This window comes from Pinus tabuliformis, chromosome 9, assembly GCF_031772625.1.
Source record: "Pinus tabuliformis cultivar Carrire ecotype Pingquan chromosome 9, CPIR1, whole genome shotgun sequence".
Taxonomy (NCBI): Eukaryota; Viridiplantae; Streptophyta; class Pinopsida; order Pinales; family Pinaceae; genus Pinus; species Pinus tabuliformis.
In genome coordinates, this window is record NC_142307.1 from 1,367,573,793 (window position 1) to 1,367,596,727 (window position 22,935).

Genomic DNA, 22,935 nt, shown 5'->3' on the forward strand with positions numbered 1-22,935 from the left:
ACTTCTTCTGCAGAGAGGTGTTGGAGCACCTACAGCTTCATACATAATGTGAAAAGAAACAGACTCAATGAAAACCGGGCAGAAAGCTTGGTTTATGTGCACTACAACTTGAGGTTGTTGAGTCATTACTGTGATCGGGCTTATGAGGATCCAACATATAAAATTTGGGACAACCACCCAGAGGATGACAATTTGGAGGATGGCACCATACATCTTGAAGAACTGGAAGAGGAACTTATAAGGGAGGAAGATGAAGCAGCAGCCATGCTACCTCCACCATCCAGTAGCAATGCTCGAGTTCCGAGTCTTGTTCCTTTGTTGTCACCACCTCCATCTACACCCTCACGTGGAGGGCATATGCCTTCTAGTTCTGGTCATTGGTCTGTGCGGGAGACTCCTAGAAGACCACCACGACCTGCTCATAACTGTTGAGTCTTGACTCTTGACTCTTTCATATCATAATGATATTTTTTGTAAACAATATACGACTGTGACAATGAAAGTTTGAAGTTTGAAGTTGGAAATTATAACTCATTGGTAATGATTCTGAATTATGAATATGATGCTTCGTGAAAGTTGTTTCATTTCATTTCATAATTCATTTTATAACATTTCATTTCATGTTAAGTTGTTAACAGTTAGATATTATTTCTTGTAATGGTTAAACTTAGCTTACAAGTACAACTTTGGTGATCAATGATGATAAATGTTATATATTGAATTTTCAATTTTGAAAGCTTGAAGTTGAAACTTTAAGATTGATGAATCATGATTCACGAGACTCAATTGTGGACGTGGTTGATGAAGATTATAACTTCTAGATGATTGATGTTATATGGTTCAATGATCAATCTATGTATTTTTATGTTTTTTATATCTAATTCATCATTCTACATGTTTTTGTTGACATATATGTATCAAAATATAAATATATATATATATATATATATATATTATATAAAAATCGCTCCAGGATTCGCTCCCAAACCAGGAGCTTTTGAAAATGTCGCTCCCGCTCCCGTTTTCGCTCCCACTCCCCACTTTCGCTCCTGCTCCCAAGTAACACTGTTCTTGAGATCAAGTACATAAAGAACTTCATGTAAATGAATCGTGCTACTTTCATTCAATTGAGGGGCAACATTCCCTACACCCTTTCCGGGATAGGTGGCATCGACTCCAAGAATAATCTCCACGATTGTCTCCTTCTCTATCAAATTAGAGAGAGCTTCCTTGTATCTGATGGAGTGCCTTGAAGCACTACTATCAATAAGCCAGATTCCCAAAGAGTCTAGAGTTCCTTGCTTTCTTTGAAGAGTCGGCCATTTCCTTGATGACCTGCATTCCTTTTTCCTTTGCCATTGTACCTATCATTCCTTTGATCATTGAAGATGCCCCTGGAATGATTGTTATCATCATCAAGTGATGTGTTCCTTCTATTCGGACACTTCCTTACATAATGGCCAAACTTATTGCAAGAAAGGAATTTGCCTTTCCTTCCATTCTCAGATCCAGACTTCCCATTGAAGTGACCTGTAGGTAGGCCACCAGATGCTTCCGCTGCGCCACTTTGATAATATTCTCTGCTTCGACTTCACCCTTGGTGAATTTGAAGTGGGATGAGGAACCCATTAAGCCTTTTGTCCTTTCCAACTGTCTTCGGTGATTGCTCTTTCACTCTTGCTTGGGCTTTGTCTTCGCCTCAGCTCTAATACCATGTTAATTTTAGGTATGTTCTATGCTGATAGCAAATTTACTTCAATTTTCCATATTAGCTCAATATCAATTCCATATTAGCAATCAGATTTAGCATGATAATAAAATGCAGATAGAACATAAACATAAATCGCAAAAGGCAAGCCAAAACAAGAGGACACAAGATGTGGCGCCAGCCAGGGACAAACCCCAATGTGGGGAAACCCTTGATCAATTCTTCTTATATGTTCTTCAATAGTTCAGCATAGAGAGAGATAGTACATATACATCAGAAGTCAACATTTTGACTTATCTAAATAAACGCAGATATCTTCTCTAAGAATATGGCACATGAGGCAGCTGATCTCAACACAGGTGATTCCATCACCTTGCTGTACCTATCACTGTGTTGCAACATGCTGCACCATCATACCATGTCCATCATCACTGTGTTGCACCATGCTGCACCATCATACCATGTCCATCATCACTGTGCTACACCATGCTGCACCATCACTGAGCTGTACCTCATCATGTTGTACCCAACATGCTGCTCTTCATCATCATGCTGCACTATTCATCATGCTGCACTATGCATCATGCTGCACTATGCATCATTGTGCTGCACCACTGTCACTGTGCACTATGCTGAATCTATTCACTGTTGTACCCATCATTGTGCACTACGCTGCACCTATTCACTGCTATACCCATCACTGTGCACTATGCTGCACCAATGACTGTTGTACCCATCACTGTGCACTATGCTGCACCAATGACTGTTGTACCCATCACTGTGCACTATGTTGCACCTATTCACTGTTGTACCCATCACTGTGCACTATGCTGCACCAATGATTGCTGTAGCCATCACTGTGCACTATGTCGCACCTATTCACTGTTGTACCCATCACTGTGCACTATGCTGCACCAATGACTGTTGTACCCATCACTGTGCACTATGTTGCACCTATTCACTGTTGCATCCTTCATGTTGCACTTCAATACATTCATGTTGTTGTACCCTATTACTATGTTGTCCCATCATATCATATTGTTGCACCCTATCACTATGCTGTCAAATACTACAGGACCCTTCTTAAGGGATACATAGACAGCAGCTAGGGCAGCTCTGTAGCTGCAGATTAGGGTCACCTGAGGACAGCGTATATGGAGCTCTCTTGACAGCATTTAGAACCTATCTTTCTAGGGGGGCTTTATACAGTCATTAGCCTCTTATTCTTTGTGGCTAGGGCATGATATGACCCTCCTAAATCAGCGTCTAGATGTTTGTTATAGACCTGCGTTTTTACCTACTCCTCGTTGTGTTTCAATGATCATATTTAGGGCAGCATTAGAGTTGTGTCTCCTTCATGACTAGGGCTTCTCCTTCCTGCAAATAGAGGTCTCTTTTAGGACAAGGTTAGGGCATATAAAGACAGCGTCTTAGTGTCTACATTATGCCTTTCCTTACTGTGATTCCAAGCCTACATTAAAGTCTTTAGAACAGCGTTGAAGGTTCTCCATCATGACTGCTATTAGGGCTGTTGTAGGATCTTCAAGAGTACTGTTTCTCCTCCACGTCTAGGGCTTCTTCTAGACTGCAATATAGAGCTCTTAGGCTTCTTCCATGGCTGCGTTAGGCTTCTCTATTAGGGCAGCGTAGATGCTTCTCCATGATCTTCCATAGATTGCGTTAGGATATTTATATTAGGGCAGCATATACTCTTTGTGACTCTTCCTTCCACTAAGACCCAAACGAGTGGAGAGGAATAGATCACAAGAGAAATGAATGTGTCTCAAATGACTAGCAAGGCACCTCTTTTTATACTAAAAGGTTGAGCACAAGTGGGGGCAATTTGGTTGCTGGCCGACCTTGACGAATTGTCCCATAACACAAATAAATTCATGTCTCCATGGATACTTGTCGGAATCGGATGATCTTTAGATCAATCCTACACCTCTCGACGAGAGGAATCCAAGAAAAATATTAGTTGGCATAAATAAGATGACCCACATGGAGTTTGGCCCTAGTTGCCAATTTTAACACACACTTATGTAGATTGCCTTATAGCTTCAATCTTAGAAGCTTTTAGACTAGGGTCTTCGTATAAATCCTATTTTACAACAAAGATAGCCTTTTAGTGTCTTTAAAAGAAGAGAGAGATGGAAGGATGCAAAGAGGAAGATAAACACAAGAAATGGACAAAAAGTCAAGATGCTCATTAACCACAAACCTTATTGGAACATATATGAACAAATTAGGATGATGCTTAAAAGAAGAAAGTTGCTCACTAATTTCATAAATTGCAAATTGGGTCTAGCAAGAGTGGCTGAGAGGAGAGTTGTTACCTTCTCCATTCAGGTTCAAATCCTAGTTGCGACATGTTTGCTCTTCATGAGTCAATTGTTGATTGGACTCTTCAAAGTCGATTATTGATGGGGGCTAGCAAGTTAACAACAATCTCATTCTCACTTACGAGCTTGAGTGTGGTGTTATCACTAAAAATATTTCAAAAGAAAAGGGTAAGGTAAGGAAGAATTGGTCTTGGTCATTCTCATACGCCTTTCATGCATAAGAAGCACTTGGCAAACTCAGGGTCAGCATACATCAAAGTTCTTTGAAGGCCCAAACAAGATTTGAAGGGATTGCATACTTATTATGTGGTCTTGGGGATGGGCATCTATTCAACTTCATATTGAATATGAGCACTGGAGAGTTGTCTGACCGGAAGAAGATTTTGTTGGGTACAAAAGCTATCACCTTAAGGACTTTTCGCTCTAAGAACACAACACATGTTTTTGCAGCATCAGACAGGCCGACAGTTATTTACAGTAGCAATCAGAAGTTGCTGTATAGCAATGTGAATCTTAAGGAAGTCAATCACATGTGCCTTTTCAATTCAGTTTCCTTTCCAGACAGCCTTGCAATTGCAAAAGAGAACCTGCTTACTATTGGGTAAATTGATGACATTCAGAAACTTCATATCCATGCAATTCCTCTTGGAGAGCATGCTCGTCGTATTTGCCACCAGGAGAAATTTCACACCTTTGCCATTTGCAGTGTGAAGTATTCTCAGACAAATATTGAGGAGATTGAAACACACTTTGTGCGCCTGATAGATAATCAGACATTTGAAGTTCTTTCATCATATCAACTTGATACTTATGAAAATGGATGTTCCATCCTCAGTTGTTCATTTACAGATGACAACAATGCTTATTATTGTGCTGGGACAGCATATGTATTGCCCGAGGAGAACAAACCTAACAAAGGCTGAATTTTAGTATTCTCAGTAGAAGATGGTAAACTGCAACTTGTTATTGAGAAGTAGACAAAGGTTTCTGTTTACAATCTGAATGCAATTAATGAAAAGTTGCTTGCTGGCATCAATCAAAAGATTCAGTTATACAAATGGGGGCTTCGTGATGATGGTTCAAGAGAGTTACAGTCTGAATGTGGCCATCATGGTCATATTCTTGCACTATATGTTCAATCTCGTGGAGATTTTATTGTAGTTGGTGATTTGATGAAAGCAATCTCTTTATTGATATACAAACATGAGGAGGGACCAATTGAAGAGAGGGCACATGAAAAGAGACATTTCAAGATAATGAAGCTCAAGACAGTCAAATTTTGGCATTAGAAACTGTGTTTTGTGATTACACAGCAGTTTCGTAGCGCGCTACGAAACTGCTGAAGATGATGCCTAATACACAGCAGTTTCATAGCGCGCTAAGAAACTGCTGTCGCTGCATATTGTGATTTGATGGACAACTTTTGTGAGACAAAGGGAAATCTTCTTTGAATAGGAAGGTCTAAAAGGGAGCATTCACGAAGTATAAGTGTCTAACAAAGGCAAAATAAGGAAAGGAAAGACATTTACGAACTCAAAAGTTTTATGTTACAAAAAGAGCAGTCAACTTCCAAGAGGATTACCAAGCAATGGAAAACTCATCTCTGAAAAGTGAAAGAGGTTTTTATTCCTAAGATACTGAAATACAAAAACCTCTTCCACTTTCTTCAAATCCATTATGATCTGGGAGAAATGAAGGACCAAACTTGCGCTACGAAACTGCTGTAAGTGCAGTTTTTCACAAGCCTATTTCTCTATTTGACACCTGTTTTTCAAAGACATATTTTGGGCGGTAGGAAAGGTGTTTCAAAAAACCAAGAGAGGTTTTTGTTAAGCATGGATTGGTTCACAAAAGCCTCCTTCAGTTTTTCCAAATACATTTTTTATGAGAAGTTATGAGCTCTGTCCCAAGACCTATTTTTCAGCCACAACAGGGCAAGGGACAGTTTCCTAGTTTCTAGGAACAACAAAAGGATGAGTCATCAAGGGCCAGCTGGAAGGTTATGGGCTTCATCAAATTCGACTTCATGGAGTTTTATGTGTCAAAAGGAGTGTTTAATTCTTAGATAAGGTTGTTTTGATCATAATGAGGAGTTACACTCCTAATTGTTTTAGGTCTCTAGGATTGCTAGTTAGCTGTCATTTGCATTTAATAGTTTGTTTTATGGTTAGAATAGGTGTCACTGATGGCAAATTCGAATTCTCTTGATGAGGGATGATGGAATCCTAATTGTAAATGCTTTATATAGAGCAAGAGGTCGAATTAGACAAGGGTTGAAGACTTTTTGGCCTAGCTGCTGCTTTATGCTATGAACTATGATCAATAATGCAGAGAGGTTTTTCTTAACAGATCTGAGTTCTCATGGGGTTAATGTTGTCTTGATTTATATGTTACTTTGAATCATTTACAATAGATCTCATTGCTATTACTTATAATTCACAACTATGTGCTCTGACTTCTTTTAGAAATGAGATGACTGTGTCTTTTTGCAGTTTGTGAGTAAACAATCTTTGAACTACTAGCAGCAAGTTTCATTACCATTACTCAGATTTCATAACCCTATTCTCTGACTTCCTTTAGTAATGGAATTGTTGTGTTTATGCAGTAGATCTCATTCCTATTACTCAGAATTCACAACCATGTGCTCTGACTTCCTTTAGAAATGAGATGATTGTATCTTCTACATTTTGTTAGTAAAGTATCTTTGAACTACTAGCAGTAAGTTTCGTTACTATTACTCAGAATTCATAACCCTATGCTCTAACTTCCTTTAGTAATGGAATTATTGTGATGACCTATTTCCTAGAGTGAATTATCTTTGTTTGAAAACCCCATTTGCCTCAACTTTCATGTCAAGAAACCTTGCCACTGAATTTATTGACTTGTTGACTCCATAGCCCAATGGTAGCAAGCCTTCATCTTTTCAACCTACAAACACACAAAACCAAGATAGAGTTAGTCATCTATATTATCATCAATCAATATCATTAATCCTTTGAGAGAGCCCTCTCAGGCTGAGGAGGCTAAGCCTTAGCTAAAATATTGGTTTGAAATAGTTACACTGAGATAGTCTGATCAACAGCCTATCAGGGTCCTATTTTGGTGATAACATTTTGGTGCGTCTACCGGGAGTCTGAAGATTAATCATTCCCGAAATCAAGAAGTTGAACTTCTGAAGGTAGCAGGAGCTCAGAAATCTTTCGAGGTTGCAAAACTACCTTGGCGACTCCATTGTTGAAGAATTCAAAATTCATAGATTCATGGTGATTCCACTAGAGTTATGAAGGACTCAGATGCTACCATTCTTATTTCAAGGTATGCATGCATAAATTTTTCAGGAATTCATGGTTTCCCAAATCATTTTCCCAAGGATGCATATTTTCTAAGGAATGGTCCAAAATTCAACGGAGAAGATTTGAGTTTAACTTTAAAGCATATATCAGATTTCTGTGATTTTACCGAGCTTCTTAGAGTTAAACATGAGGATGTTTGCATTATGTTGTTCTATGATTCATTTCAAGGGAAATGTAAACAGTCGATTGAAAGCTTTCCTGCTAAATCTATTAAGTCATTTGAAGACTTTTGGTTTATGGTGGCAAACTCTCCTTCAATTCAAAGTTTCAAACAATGGAATGATGATCATATTAATGAAGAAATAGATGAAAATTTTTCTGTCCTTGTCTTCATTTTTAAAATCATTTGAGTGCAAGACAGAAGATAAGATGAAATTTTTGGATGAATTTGCTAAAGACATTGAGAAAGATATTGAACGTTTACAAGGTCAAATTCAATCATATAGTCTTCATGGTTATGATCATTCTTTTCAAAAGATTTCTATGGCAGCACATAAGGAGAGGGTGTTGCTTCCTTTCTCTTTCGTGATTGAGGAAGAGTACACTGTTATTGAAGATCAGTTTGCACAACCAGAAAGTTACGAGAACCATCAAGCTGATCATGTATTCTGGGATCCTATAGCTGACTACATGGAAGAGTTTTACTCTCCAGTGTTTCAGTTTTTCTATGAAGATCAGAGGCAATTTCAGTGGCAGTGGTCATCACAATATCATAGTGGCTCTGAACTCCGATGTAGTCAAAAAACTCAAATATCAGATAAGACAAATGATTGGCTACATTGGAAATTTCACATTGATTGAGCTGAAAGAAGTTTGAAATTGATAGGGTAGGTAGGTAGGAAAATGCAAATAAGCTCAAGGTTGACTGAGCATTTTTTTTCAGTAGATATAGACTTCTTTCTCATACAGTGATCATCAAGCTTAAGCCCGAGGTGAAGGCCCAAGAAGCTTAAAGGAGATGCTTGTCAAATAATTTTTTGTTTATCATAAGAGGATAAGGCACTGGAACTGCAGGTTCTTAGCGAACCACAAGGGCACACTATCCCAAGTGGAGCCACTGTTATCACTAAAAAGATTTCAAAAGAAAAGGGTAAGGTAAGGAAGAATTGGTCTTGGTCATTCTCATGCGCCTTTCATGCATAAGAAGCACTTGGCAAACTCAGGGTCAGCATACATCAGAGTTCTTTGAAGGCCCAAACAAGATTTGAAGGGATTGCATACTTATTATGTGGTCTTGGGGATGGGCATCTATTCAACTTCATATTGAATATGAGCACTGGAGAGTTGTCTGACCGGAAGAAGATTTTGTTGGGTACAAAAGCTATCACCTTGAGGACTTTTCGCTCTAAGAACACAACACATGTTTTTGCAGCATTAGACAGGCCGACAGTTATTTACAGTAGCAATCAGAAGTTGCTATATAGCAATGTGAATCTTAAGGAAGTCAATCACATGTGCCTTTTCAATTCAGTTTCCTTTCTAGACAGCCTTGCAATTGCAAAAGAGAACCTGCTTACTATTGGGTAAATTGATGACATTCAGAAACTTCATATCCATGCAATTCCTCTTGGAGAGCATGCTCGTCGTATTTGCCACCAGGAGAAATTTCACACCTTTGCCATTTGCAATGTGAAGTATTCTCAGACAAATATTGAGGAGATTGAAACACACTTTGTGCGCCTGATAGATAATCAGACATTTGAAGTTCTTTCATCATATCAACTTGATACTTATGAAAATGGATGTTCCATCCTCAGTTGTTCATTTACAGATAACAACAATGCTTATTATTGTGTTGGGACAACATATGTATTGCCCGATGAGAACAAACCTAACAAAGGTCGAATTTTAGTATTCTCAGTAGAAGATGGTAAACTGCAACTTGTTATTGAGAAGTAGACAAAGGTTTCTGTTTACAATCTAAATGCATTTAATGAAAAGTTGCTTGCTGGCATCAATCAAAAGATTCAGTTATACAAATGGGGGCTCCGTGATGATGGTTCAAGAGAGTTACAGTCTGAATGTGGCCATCATGGTCATATTCTTTCACTATATGTTCAATCTCGTGGAGATTTTATTGTAGTTGGTGATTTGATGAAAGCAATCTCTTTATTGATATACAAACATGAGGAGGGAGCAATTGAAGAGAGGGCACGTGAAAAGAGACATTTCAAGATAATGAAGCTTAAGACAATCAAATTTTGGCATTATAAACTGTGTTTTGTGATTACACAGCAGTTTCGTAGCGCGCTACGAAACTGTTGTAGCTGCATATTGTGATTTGATGGACCTTTTTTGTGAGACAAAGGGAAATCTTCTTTGAATAGGAAGGTCTGAAAGGGAGCATTCACTAAGTATAAGTGTCTAACAAAGGCAAAACAAGGAAAGGAAAGACATTTATGAACTCCAAAGTTTTATGTTACGAAAAGAGCAGTCGACTTCCAAGAGGATTACCAAGCAATGGAAAACTCATCTCTGAAAAGTGAAAGAGGTTTTTATTCCTAAGATACTGAAATACAAAAACCTCTTCCACTTTCTTCAAATCCATTATGATCTGGGAGAAATGAAGGACCAAACTTGCGCTACGAAACTGTTGTAAGTGCAGTTTTTCACAAGCCTATTTCTCTGTTTGACACCTGTTTTTCAAAGACATATTTTGGGCGATAGGAAAGGTGTTTCAAAAAACCAAGAGAGGTTTTTGTTAAGCATGGATTGGTTCACAAAAGCCTCCTTCAGTTTTTCCAAATACATTTTTTATGAGAAGTTATGAGCTCTGTCCCAAGACCTATTTTTCAGCCAGAACAGAGCAAGGGACAGTTTCCTAGTTTCTAGGAACAACAAAAGGATGAGTCATCAAGGGCCAGCTGGAAGGTTATGGGCTTCATCAAATTCGACTTCATGGAGTTTTATGTGTCAAAAGGAGTGTTTAATTCTTAGATAGCGTTGTTTTGATCATAATGAGGAGTTACACTCCTAATTGTTTTAGGTCTCTAGGATTGCTAGTTAGCTATCATTTGCATTTAATAGTTTTTTTTATGGTTAGAATAGGTGTCACTGATGGCAAATTCGAATTCTCTTGATGAGGGATGATGGAATCCTAATTGTAAATGCTTTATATAGAGCAAGAGGTCGAATTAGACAAGGGTTGAAGACTTTTTGGCCTAGCTGCTGCTTTATGCTATGAACTATGATCAATAATGCAGAGAGGTTTTTCTTAACAGACCTGAGTTCTCATGGGGTTAATGTTGTCTTGATTTATACGTTACTTTGAATCATTTACAGTAGATCTCATTGCTATTACTTAGAATTCACAACTATGTGCTCTGACTTCTTTTAGAAATGAGATGACTGTGTCTTTTTGCAGTTTGTGAGTAAACAATCTTTGAACTACTAGCAGCAAGTTTCATTACCATTACTCAGATTTCATAACCCTATTCTCTGACTTCCTTTAGTAATGGAATTGTTGTGTTTATGCAGTAGATCTCATTCCTATAACTCAGAATTCACAACCATGTGCTCTAACTTCCTTTAGAAATGAGATGACTGTATCTTCTACATTTTGTTAGTAAAGTATCTTTGAACTACAAGCAGTAAGTTTCGTTACTATTACTCAGAATTCATAACCCTATGCTCTGACTTCCTTTAGTAATGGAATTATTGTGATGACCTATTTCCTTGAGTGAATTATCTTTGTTTGAAAACCCCATTTGCCTCAGCTTTCATGTCAAGAAACCTTGCCACTGAATTTATTGACTTGTTGACTCCATAGCCCAATGGTAGCAAGCCTTCATCTTTTCAACCTACAAACACACAAAACCAAGATAGAGTTAGCCATCTATATTATCATCAATCAATATCATTAATCCTTTGAGAGAGCCCTCTCAGGCTGAGGAGGCTAAGCCTTAGCTAAAATATTGGTTTGAAATAGTTACACTGAGATAGTCTGATCAGCAGCCTATCAGGGTCCTATTTTGGTGATAACATGTGGGATGATTTGCATTCCACAGGAAAATAATTTCATTGGCAAGCCCAATGATCATACTTCTCTTTTATGTGAATGATACTTTCATACTACTTTGTAATATAGAGGTCATGAACAAACAAGTAAATTCTCTATAATCTTAGTATGATCGTGGCTATTTGTGAACATTAAGAAAACCTACAATATAATCATCAAATAAAAATGCTTAAAATATATATGTTGATTCCCACGTGATGGATGCAACTTGAAAAGAACAAGCAAACAAATCAATGTTATCAAAATTGAATGATCATCGAACTGGTCAACCCCGAAAACCTAGACCTGACTAGAACTAGAAAAAACCGCACCACAAAACTTGTTGACCAAAAAATACAAAAAAAAACAAATTTTGAAAAAATAAACAAAAAACACAAGCATATATATGTATATGTATATGTATGTATGTATACATATATATATATACACACACACACACACACATATATAGATATAGATATAGATATATATTCATGTGTATCCATATTGTTGGAATATGGTTGTCATTGATGTCAACCCAAGCAGTTCCAGACGATGTCTCGCTTTTTGTTGACCAAAATGACATGGCAATTCATGATGTTTCAAGTCAAGGTCATCCTTGTTGGATTCTCCTCGTTGAGTTGTTTCCAGTGATATGTGACACGCCACAAGAGGCTTCATGGTTTGTCAGTTATGACTATTTAAAGATGAAGGACCCAATTTGTGGGTAAAAACTCCAAAGGATGGTGATGTGGCACTCTATCATTGGCCAATACATTATAATCATGAAAATAAGAGTTCTATCAAGTGTCTATGATTAAAATATTGCGTGGAGGGTCTCAAAGATTAATTGTGAGTATTTGTTTCTAAAATAAGAGCACATGAGGGTTTTGGCAAATTTAATTAAAAAATAAAAACCCCAAAAGAGGTTTTTCCCTCTCAATTTAAATTTAAATTCAAAACTCTCCCTCCAAAAAGATGGGATTTCGGGTGCCTTCTTGAAGCCCCTCCATAGTGTATAAAAGGCACACAATCTATTCTCCAATGTATGCATTTGATGATTATTTTTTTGTGATTAGCTCTAATCTAAAATTCGGCCCTGTGGAGCATTGATCAAATCAAACAAGAGGCTTGAGGCATTTCGATCTTGTTTTGGGTGTTTGGCATGGGTTTGTTGTGGTCTACTGCAGGAAAAGGACTTCGCCCCTCTTTAAGGGGGACCAACTCAAGAGTCAAAACATATTAGGTGCAATTTTTTGTTGAAGAGGCTCCAAAGAAGACCAAAGGTTTTGTTGCTTGCTCACTGAAATTCGACCCTTATTAGGGTATCAAAATTTTGTAAAGAAACTACATCTCTGCAGCTTGGTTACCTAAGACTTTTGCAGATCCTTGTTGATATTTAACATATGGTCTGTGCAAAACAAAACCAAATTTTGAAGCCCTCATTTCTGGGATCTGAAGTCTAGAAGGTAATGCTACATTTGTGGCTAGGTCATTATCTATTTGAAGGACCAAATTGAAGTCGGATGAAACAATCAAGCTCTAACTCATAAACATACCAATGAAGAAGGAAAGTCTTGCTTGCAGTGGACACATATGAATGTTTTGAATGTGTGAAGGCAATTTGATCAACAAAGAAGCCCTCCTCCCTTACGACTCCGTTATCCAAAGCTTTTGTGGCAAGACCGAAGCCTTATGTTATGTTTGTGGCCTATTCTGTGATCATCTCTTGAAAGCTTGTACAGACCAATGAAGAAGTGTATTGCTAGACCATCAAGAAACTAAAGTTTGGCAGACCTCAATCATTACACAATTCTAAAAAATGCAAAGTTATTTGAAGAGGAGTTTGACATGATATATATACTTGTTCCAGTGCCTGTCAAAGAAGTGAAGCCAATCTAAAGCCGACTTTATTCTCATTCAAGCAGTAGTCCAACCTAGACTCACAACAGTGATAATATGATTAAGAACTTCACATGGTAGCTGGTGCATTTGATGTCATCTAACGAGTTTGTAACTTTGTAGTTGCAATACCATATCTACAGTTGGCAACAAACTCTTCACAAGTTACACATGTATCCTATATACTGAAGAAGTTTCTCAAGTATTGAAAGTTTTCTTAGGGTTTCTACAGTGGCATCTTGTGCAGGAAAAGGAATTCCATTTTGCCATCTTCACTCAAGATAACAGTAAGAATTTCTCATGGTTTCACACTGTTTAGTGTTGCTTATAAGGACAGAGGTTTTGTACAAGAGTTAGAATATCATCATCAGCAATCTAAGCTTTATCATCTTCATTATCTTGCATTTGTCTCATCATTCTCAGAATTGCTCCAAATAAAGGTACACTTGTTCATTGGCATTATTTTGTTACAGCCGTCTAGCAGAATTGGTAACTTGGTTCATGTCTTGTAGTAAGGGTTTTGCAAGGGTTGTCATTGTTTTTTTTTTTTTGAAGAAACGACTAGACTGATATATTCCTTCTTGACTGAAATGCCTCAATTCAAATTACAAAATGGGAGGAGAAGCTCAGCTTTTGCCTCATCCAGTCTCCATATAGCTGTCCTCTTAAAGATTTTGCTGATTTTACATTCTGTTATTCTAGCAGAGTTTTCTATCTGTCCTAATTTAAAAATACAAACAAACTGCTTCAGAAGGACACAGTAATACATTCTTATTGGGCTGCTAGGGGATGGGATCCCAGCCTTCTTCTCCGTCTCTTATATACTTTCCGAGAGCGAGAAGAACTGCTATATTGGCTTCAGCGTCTGCTTCTTTGTTGTTTTCCCTCTTTATGTGAAGAAATTCCAGCTTCTGGAAGGAGGATGTAAGGGTGTTGATTCTGCTCAGCAATCTAGATAGTCTTAAATCAGAGGGAGAGGATTTGTCCACCATGGCGTTTATAATAATCTGAGAATCCCCAAAAACTACTGCCTCTCTGATTCCCAAATTCTTGATCACCTTGAGTCCCTGGAAGAGAGCTAGTGCTTCAGCTTGAATACTGGTGTTGACGCCTACTCCCCAAGCATATCTAGCTTCCGTTATACCTTCTGCACTTTTAATAACCCCACCAGCTCCAGAACTGCCAGGATTTCCTTTAGCTGCACCGTCAAAAAAGAGAGCTTTCCTCACCTTTTTGTTGCAGAATTCGGCAAACTCTGCGTCATTTAGACGGATTTGCCAAGACTTTAAGGGGGGAGGGGGGTTCTTTACAATATCTGAGAAGTGAAGATCCAGGGAGGCACCCCAGGCTATATCTTGTTCAGTGAGGTCCTTTATGCTTAACTGATCTCCCATACATTCTTTAAGATGACTTTTAATTTTAACCCAGATTAGCTTAGGAACGCTCTTCTTATTCTTGAAGATCCTTTGGTTTCTTTCTAACCAGATATGCCAGCAAATTAGCTTGGGCAGGGCGAGCCATGCATCTCTGATTTGTGAGTTCTGAGCGGCGCCACCTGGATATATTCGTTTCCAATTAGAAAAGAGCTCTGAGCAGTGATTGAATGGGCCAAATTTCATGCTCCATGGATCTAAAGCCTCCTTCCACAATTCTGTAGCGAAATTGCAGGATAACATCATGTGAGACACGTTTTCCTCATGATTCTCACACAGAGAGCAGCGGGATGGCCCTGAGTACCCTATTTTCTTGAGCCTGTCTTCTGTCAGAATTCTGTGGTGACATAGAAGCCAGCAGAAGGTATCCACTTTGGGCAACGTTACTGAAGTCCATACCCCCTGCCATGGCCTCGGATCAGGCGGTGCGCTGGGAATTCGGGTGAGCTGGGCATATCCCTTCGACACAGTATAATTGCCAAGAATCAATCCCCAACCTCTGTTGTCAGCTATCCTTCTGTTCAGCGGAGCTTTGCCTTTCAAATGGGAAAGGAAGACAGCATAATCATGAGCAAGATTCGCAGGCACCTCTAGTTGCTTCCACCGCCACCAATCATCATTATCCCAGAGGGACAAATCCCATAGAGTTTTAATGTTTTCTGTGTTCATCCATTCTCTCGGAGCGGCTAAGGAATGATCTTCTGCCAACGGATCACTTCCCATAATGTTATCATCCCAAATGCGTATTCGTTGTCCGTTCCCTGGGATCCAATGGGCGTGTTGTCTGATCAAAGCTGCGGAATTTTCACATAGTTTGTGGATCAACGTACCTGCTATTCCCTTTGGATTACTCAGGCAGCGCATTCTCTGCCCTCCGAAATATTTTTTCCACAAAGCCCGTTGTGCCCAACCCGGTTTTGGAGCGATGATCCTCCAAACCAATTTGGCACCCATCGCTGTGTTTTGGATGCTGAGATTTTTAAAGTTTAAGCCGCCTTCTAATCTGGACAAAGAGATCGTTTTCCAGCTTAGTAATGGGATTTTTCTCTCGTTGCCTTTGCCCCCTTTCCAAAAAAAAAAATTATATACTCCTCCATCTTCCTCATTATACCCATGGGCGCCATCATAACTGTTGCCTGAAAGATGGGCAGACTATTCAATACAGACTTTATCAGTACTGTCTTGCCCGCTAGGTTGAGCCAATTATATCCCCAAGACTGGATTTTGAGCTTGAATTTATCCAACAGCGGCATCCATTCTCTGCTGAGGATCTTTTTTTGAAAGACAGGGAGCCCCAGGTATTTGAATGAAGTCCAAGTAAAGGAGGTTGTGAAACCAAGACAAATAGAAATGGCTTGGGTCAATCTGGCAGAGGTGTTCCAACAGTAAACTTGGCATTTGCCTTTGTTAAGCTTGCTTCCTGAGTCTGCACAGTAGTCATCCACTACCTCTTTAAATCGGTTTGCCAAGACCACTGAAGCAGCTCCCAGCAACAGAGAGTCATCTGCAAACAGCGCATGATTTATACTTTTTACTCCTCTTGCAATGTTTATTCCCATTATTTCTTGCTCTGACTGTTTTCTGTTCAAGAGGAAGCTTAATACTGATGCTTGGAGGACAAAGAGCAAGGGGGAGAGGGGACACCCTTGCCTCAGCCCTCTTGAGGCTTTGAAGAAGTCCGTGGCTCTCCCGTTCACCAGTGGGGCAATCCATGGCTCACTAATGCAAGCCTTGATCCAATTGATGAACTTATGCCCAAACCCGAATTTATGAAGGACCTCCAGCAAGAATCTGTGTCTAACCCTATCAAAGGCACTTTCAAGATCAAGTTTGATAACCATTCCTTTCTCCTTCCGGGCCAAACTTGAGTGGATTGCTTCTTGAACCAGAATATAGTTGTCTGCTATCTGTCTTCCCTGAATGAAGCCCCCCTGATTCTCTGGGATAATGTCCGGGAGTATTGTTTTCAACCTGTTCGCTATCACTTTTGTTATCAGCTTATAGCCTATATTACAAAGTGAGATAGGGCGGAATCTGGAGAAGGAGTTTGCACCTCTTTCCTTGGGGATAAGGGCCAAGAAAGCCGAGTTAGTGCTTCCCCCTATCTTCTGACAGTTTTGAGACTTCCGGACCATCCTACACAAATCTTTTTCGATAATCTGCCAACAGTGCTGTAAGAATCTGGCTGTAAAGCCATCAGGCCCTGGAGCCTTGTCCGGCTCCATAGAGAAGAGGGCGGCTTTGATTTCATTATTTGTGACTTCTGCTTCCAAGGACTGATTCTTTCTGTTAGATATCCGCTTGGGAACCTCATTTACAGTCAATGGAATTTGAGCCTGTCCCTCTTTTTCGCTATACAGCTTTTTAAAATGCTGAAAGGCCACATTTTTTATGCTTTGAGTGTCTCTATGAATAGTGTTCTCTTCCCTGATTTCGATGATGCTGTTGGAGTTTTTTCGAGCTTGGGCTTGTTTATGAAAGAAGGATGTATTTCTGTCACCTGCCTTGAGCCAGAGCCTGCGAGATTTGATCCTCCAATATTCTTCCTCGGCCAGGCTTGCTTTAAGCAGCTTTTGTTGGAGATCTGCTTCTTTTTCGAGAATTTCTTTTGTGATCTCCTCATTTTCTGAGTTAAGCTGGTGGGTCTCTAGCTGCTCTTGTAACTTCTTTCTTTCCACTGCAGGATTTGGGAGAGATTTTGCCCAAACTTTAAGAGCTGCCTTCACTCTCCTGAGTTTTTCCTCCCACACAAAGAACGGAGAGCCATTCACTGGTTGCTTCCACATATCCTTTACTAATTGCAAGAAGGATTGCTCCTTGGTCCAGAGAGGATTGAATTTAAAAGGAGTGGGGCCTTTATCCCAGTGAGCCGAGAGTTCTAGCTTAATGGGCCTATGATCAGAAACACTGCATGGAAGAATATGCATTCTAGTATCTAGACCAAGAAGTAAAAAAGAGCTTTGAACAAGGAATCGATCTAACCTTGCAGCGATGTGGCCTGGACCAAGCCTTTTATTGGACCAGGTATATTTGCCCGACGAGGGTTTGATGTCGATCATGTCCCAATCCTGGAGTAGGTCTTCAACCCACTCTCGCACTGGATCCCTTACTATGCTCCCACCACGTTTTTCAGCCGTAGATAGTGTGAGATTGAGATCTCCAGGGATGATAATATTTGCTAGATCTTCAGAGTCTGCCAGCTCTCTGATAGATTCCCAGCAATTCTTTTTTTCTCCTGCACTAACTGGGATATACACATTAAAGAGACAAAGGGTCTCATCTGAATCAACGTGCTTTAGTTTTGAGAATAGCCAGTGGGTGTTGGCGATCTCTTTCACCCTTGTGAGCTTGCTTGGATTCCAGAGGGTACCCAGGCCTCCTGAGGCACCTCTAGCTGAGACTGCTTGCCCTTCACTTTTTTTCCAGAGATTTTTGCCTATGTGGAGGAAGGCCTTGTCCTCCATTTTAGTCTCCTGGATGAGGAGGATGTCAGGATATTCCGATCTTATCAAACTTTTTACTGCTTCTTCCTTGATTTTGCTCCCCATACCCCTACAATTCCAGGAGACGATTCTCATTACTTATTTTTGGAGTGGAGAGCTCCTTTAGAGCTCTGGGGCGGGTTTCTATTCATCTTCGGAGTCTTAGCCAGGAGCTTCTCGAGAGTGGGTTGGCTTCCTTGCAGTTTGTCTTTGTATGTCTCCTGCTCTCTTTTCTCACGGGCTGATTTCGGCCCCTCAAAGATCTTCTGGCCGAGGTTTGTGTTTCTCCTATCTCACCTTCTTCTTCTGAATCCTCTGAGCCTTGTACTTCCTCAGCCTCTTCTGAGGGTGTATCTTCCATTCTGTCTGTTTTGCTATCTGTTTGCTTTGGTTCCTGGGGGGGCTCTTTTTGAGCCGATTCCTTCTTTTGTGTCTCTAGATCATGGACTTCCTCTGATGCTGAACTGAGTTGTATAAATTTGTTTCCTTGGTCTTCCCTATGTGGGTTTTGAGACCCCATTTGAGGAGCTTTCCCATTGGCATTTCCTGTTTTTGGGGCTTTGCTTTTTGTCCTTTTGACCTGCATCCACCCGTCCTCTTTGCCTTTCTCTGCTTTAGCGTTTTTTGGACATCCTCTGGCGAAGTGACCATAGACCTGGCACTTCCTGCATTTGAACGGCAACTGTTCATAGTTCAGCTTTTGGAGATGCGTCCAACTGCCAACTCTGATCTTTATTGCCTCAGGCAGACCCACCTCAAGATCAACTTCAACACAAATTCTCGCACAGTCATATTGATCTTTGTTGTTAGCTCGATCAATGAATTTACCCAAGGTATTTCCGATGTGCTTGAGGGATTCCCAGTTCCAACAATGCATTGGCAGATTAGGCAATCTAACCCACACAGGCACGGCAGTGGGCACGTCGACTGCTGGATCAAAGTCTGGCGTCCACTTATTGAGATACAGTGCTTGGGGGCCCATGAAATAGGGTCCATTTCGGAAGATTAGATCCTTATCTTCCTTTTCTGAGAATTCGAATAGGAAGAAACCCTTCCCCAGAAAGTAAGAAGTGACTTTGCCCGATATCAGAGGCGCCCAGTTCCTTGAGACCCAGCTTTCAGTGGATCTGGGCGAGGGCCAGAGACCAGTGAACTGTCCCACCAAGGCACGTTCAGACAAAGAAAGGGCAACCTGGATCGGTTTCTCAGGCGGGAGTGAGATCTCCGGGATATCATCAAGACGTTTCACAAATTTCGAAACCTCTGAAGTTTTCTTTTTTGGCAGTGATTTCAGCAGATTTGAGAAGGCCTCTGCTTCGGCGGGAGAGGGTGAAGAAGACTCCATGAAGGAGATCTCAGCTCAGACGGATCGAGCTCCTCCAGATCTCACCGGGCATAGTCGCTTGGATCAGCCTGCAGATGGTGATCGATCTAGCCTGCCAGATCAACGAGAATGCAGAGGTTCTGGCTGCACCACTCGGGAACCCTCAGGCGGCCGCAGGGCCGAGAGTCTCAGCTCGATGCAGGGTCGGCTCAGCGCAGCGCTCCCCTCGATATCACCATTTGTTTATGCTTCACAAGGGTTGTCATTGTTACTCACTATAAGTAGGCCATTTTCCCTAGTACAAGAGCCCACAATAGTTGAAGAAGTCTATTCATTGTAAGTGGGCCATTGTCCCTAGTACGGGAGCCTACAAATAGTTGTCAAATTCTTTATCATTCTTGGGGTGGTTGGGTAGTGTTAGGCAGGTGGTTGAAGTCACCTTCAGGTTGGAACCTGAAAACACTTCAGGGTGGCAGGGTGGTGCTAGGGCAAGTTTGATCTTGCTAGGGTGTTGGAGCATCCTTTCAGCATTGGCTGATAAAACCAAGGCGCAGATGCGTCTTTCCAGTTGGAGCTAGAAAATTGAACGCTTTTCTAGAGTACTAGAGAGTTGGGGCTTCCCTTTTTCAATTAAAGTTGAAGCATTAATGTACTCATAAATTATTAGGGAAGTGTTAGGTGGTTTTTGTCCTGAAGGGGTTTCCACCTAAAAATTTGTGTGTCTACTATCTACTGCTTATTTATGTTTTGAATTGATGGCGAAGATTAATTAATGCTATGAAAAGATTAATAAGTTACTAATTGCTAAGAAATATTGATTCACCCCCTCCCCCCCAGTATTTCTAACACATATGAATTCGAGCCCTTATACACAAATGTGCAAAGTTTCCCACATATAGAGCAATTAAGGGTGCATAAAACCAAAATAGAACCAATTGCTATCCATCTATAAACCAAAATACATCAACCAAGAAGCTCTAAATGGCCTCTGGATTCCAAAAAAGAAAGACATGCTACAACAAATAACTACATATCATCAAAATCATCACCTATATAGGGATCCTCATCATTAGTATCACCCTCTAAGCATTAAAATCAGATATAAAAAAGCTTAACATGCCTATTCAATGATTTTGCTTGATTGAAGGGTACATTTTCACTAGGGTCATGAAAGAGTCATGAGGAGTTCAATAATCAATGCCACCAACATCAAGTTACATAGAGGGCTCGGTTCTCTTGATTGAATGCCAATCCCATACCCTCATACATGATAGAATCCAATGGAAACATTGCACTCCTACCAATCCTGAAAACTGTTAAATTACTGAATTTTGAATGGGACCTAAAATTCTACTTTCTCCCTATGAAGTTCAAAGGCATTGGAACCACTCTCAAACATCTTGAAACAATTAATGGTAACGTTAAAAATATAAGTAAAAGAGGAAATATAAAGGAGAATGTCATCTTACGATTAATTATAAAGGCTGGGTTTTGTCCTTCCCTTTAATTATTTTTATTTTTATTTTTTTTACGAGTTTTGGTTGTCCCTAATTACATCATATGATGTCATAAAAAACTGGCTGATTCGCTGAACTGGACTTACACAGCATAGGAACCAGGCGGTTTTGCCAATTCTGGTCTAGTTCTGATAACATTGATACAAAGTTCAAACATCTTAGAATTGATTTCATAGCCAAAAAAGACTGGAATGATTGTATACAAAACCATAATTTCAGAGTATTGATAATCAAAGTAAATGTGTAACATTTAGGTTTGTATAAAGAGAATGATTTGAAATTTTCTACAAGACTACCAACCAATTAAAGAATGATAGCATATCAAAAAGGAAAAGTAAATAACAATGAAATTTGAGTTTTTTTTAAAAAGAACTGCACATGAATCAAAAACAAAAGTATCGTACGAATACCTATCATTTAGCATGGCCAGAAATCAGATAGGAAAGGAAATGACACCGACACTTTTACATAAATGAGAGAAGTCTTTGTGGTACTAGGCTACAAGAATGATAGGTAATGATTTACAAGAGATGACTGACCAGATAGGGGATTCCGAATTTCCAACATCCCACTAAGACCAAACCATATTATCTAAATGACAAAGCTATTCAACCTGTCTAGGCTCCGGGGATACTAGCTGGCGGTGGCAGCATCTGGAAGTTGGAACCCACATTTTTTAATTTAAAAAGGGGCCCTCTAGGTACATATTTTGTTTATCTTAAATGTTCAAGTCAGCTTCTTGTATTATGATGAGCGAATCACTTATGCTTGACACAATCACTCGAATTTCACTTGGATAGAGTAGTCAGTCGGCTGGAGAATTAAAATGAACATTTGTGAAATAGATTAGGAAATTGAAACTGCAAACACTAGCTTGCACAACCTACAATACAATACAAAGGTGGAAGATGAAATACTTTAAAGACCCCTTAAGAAGATTGTGTACGTCAAAACAATGGAATAAGCATGAGCTCGAAGATGAATGCAAGCATCGGCTTACAATTTCCTTTTCCTGGGGAACCTACTGAAGAAGGGAAATGACCCTGCGACCAGGAAGAAGTTCGTCTCCAACCTACGGAGGTCGTCAGTTCAATTCTGTAAAAGGACAATAGTGAGGGGTTTACACCGCTCAATATTTGCTTTAGGCATTGAAATTATTGTCAAATTTATTACTGTGCATGTAATTATTGGAGTGATTATCCCCTCCTTGACAAATTAACTGGAAGCAGAAGAGCAAGCATACCATGTGGGCGGGAAATAACAATGTTGAAGCAGATATGTGTATAAAAGAGTTCTACCTCCAATAAAAGAAAATTTGGGTTTGGATGGTCGCTGCGCTCTCCCTCTTTCCGCCGCCGCTGATGATGTTGGGTTTATCTGATCCTTAAAGTTTATGGCTACTACTCTCGCACGGATATATCCGCAGATCAGCTTTAAACAGTTATTCAAATTTTATGAGCATATTTAATCATGTTTAAATACTGCGAACATATTCGATATTACCAAATGAAGGTAAATATCAAACAAGAAATGGGAGTCTTAGATGCGATGTGTTGTTTTTTTGGGTTTGATTTCAAAGCCCATATCTAAAGGCCCTTCCTCCAATTTGTCACCTATTATATTAGCCTTCCAAACCAAAGTTTTTATTTTTTTATTTTTTATTAAATGGTAATTTGGCCGTGGCATTAGTTGGGTCAAGTTTGGATTAAAACCTATCATGATAATTTTAAAGTGTTTTGTCTTGTTTTATTTTTGAAGAATTGGTAATTTGGTCATGCCATTATTTAGGTGAAGTTTAGATTCAAAGCTAGTAAGATAATTTTTAGGTTAGTGTTAATATCTTGCAAGTTAGCGTTTAGGAGAAAGCATATGATTTA

General features: G+C 39.6%; 1 protein-coding gene across 7 annotated transcripts in view; it reads right to left on the reverse strand.

Annotated features, from left to right (window-relative positions):
- LOC149153580 (ribosome-recycling factor, chloroplastic-like) overlaps window positions 1-22,595 on the reverse strand; it is a 190,978-nt gene extending 168,383 nt beyond the window's left edge. Inside the window, exons 1-2 of one of the 7 annotated variants that reach the window (XM_089438725.1) lie at window positions 22,357-22,595; window positions 22,059-22,153 (exon numbers count right to left, since the gene is read on the reverse strand). Coding sequence is in view for 2 of the 7 variants with exons in the window: in XM_089438723.1 (XP_089294849.1) it covers window positions 22,302-22,304 (3 nt within the window). In the remaining 5 variants the exon portion in view is untranslated. Of the gene's footprint in view, window positions 1-22,058; window positions 22,154-22,301 lie in introns of all 7 variants that reach the window. The other 6 variants (XM_089438729.1, XM_089438726.1, XM_089438724.1 and 3 more) reach the window with 6 other exon arrangements.
- Between the last annotated feature and the right edge of the window lie 340 nt (window positions 22,596-22,935).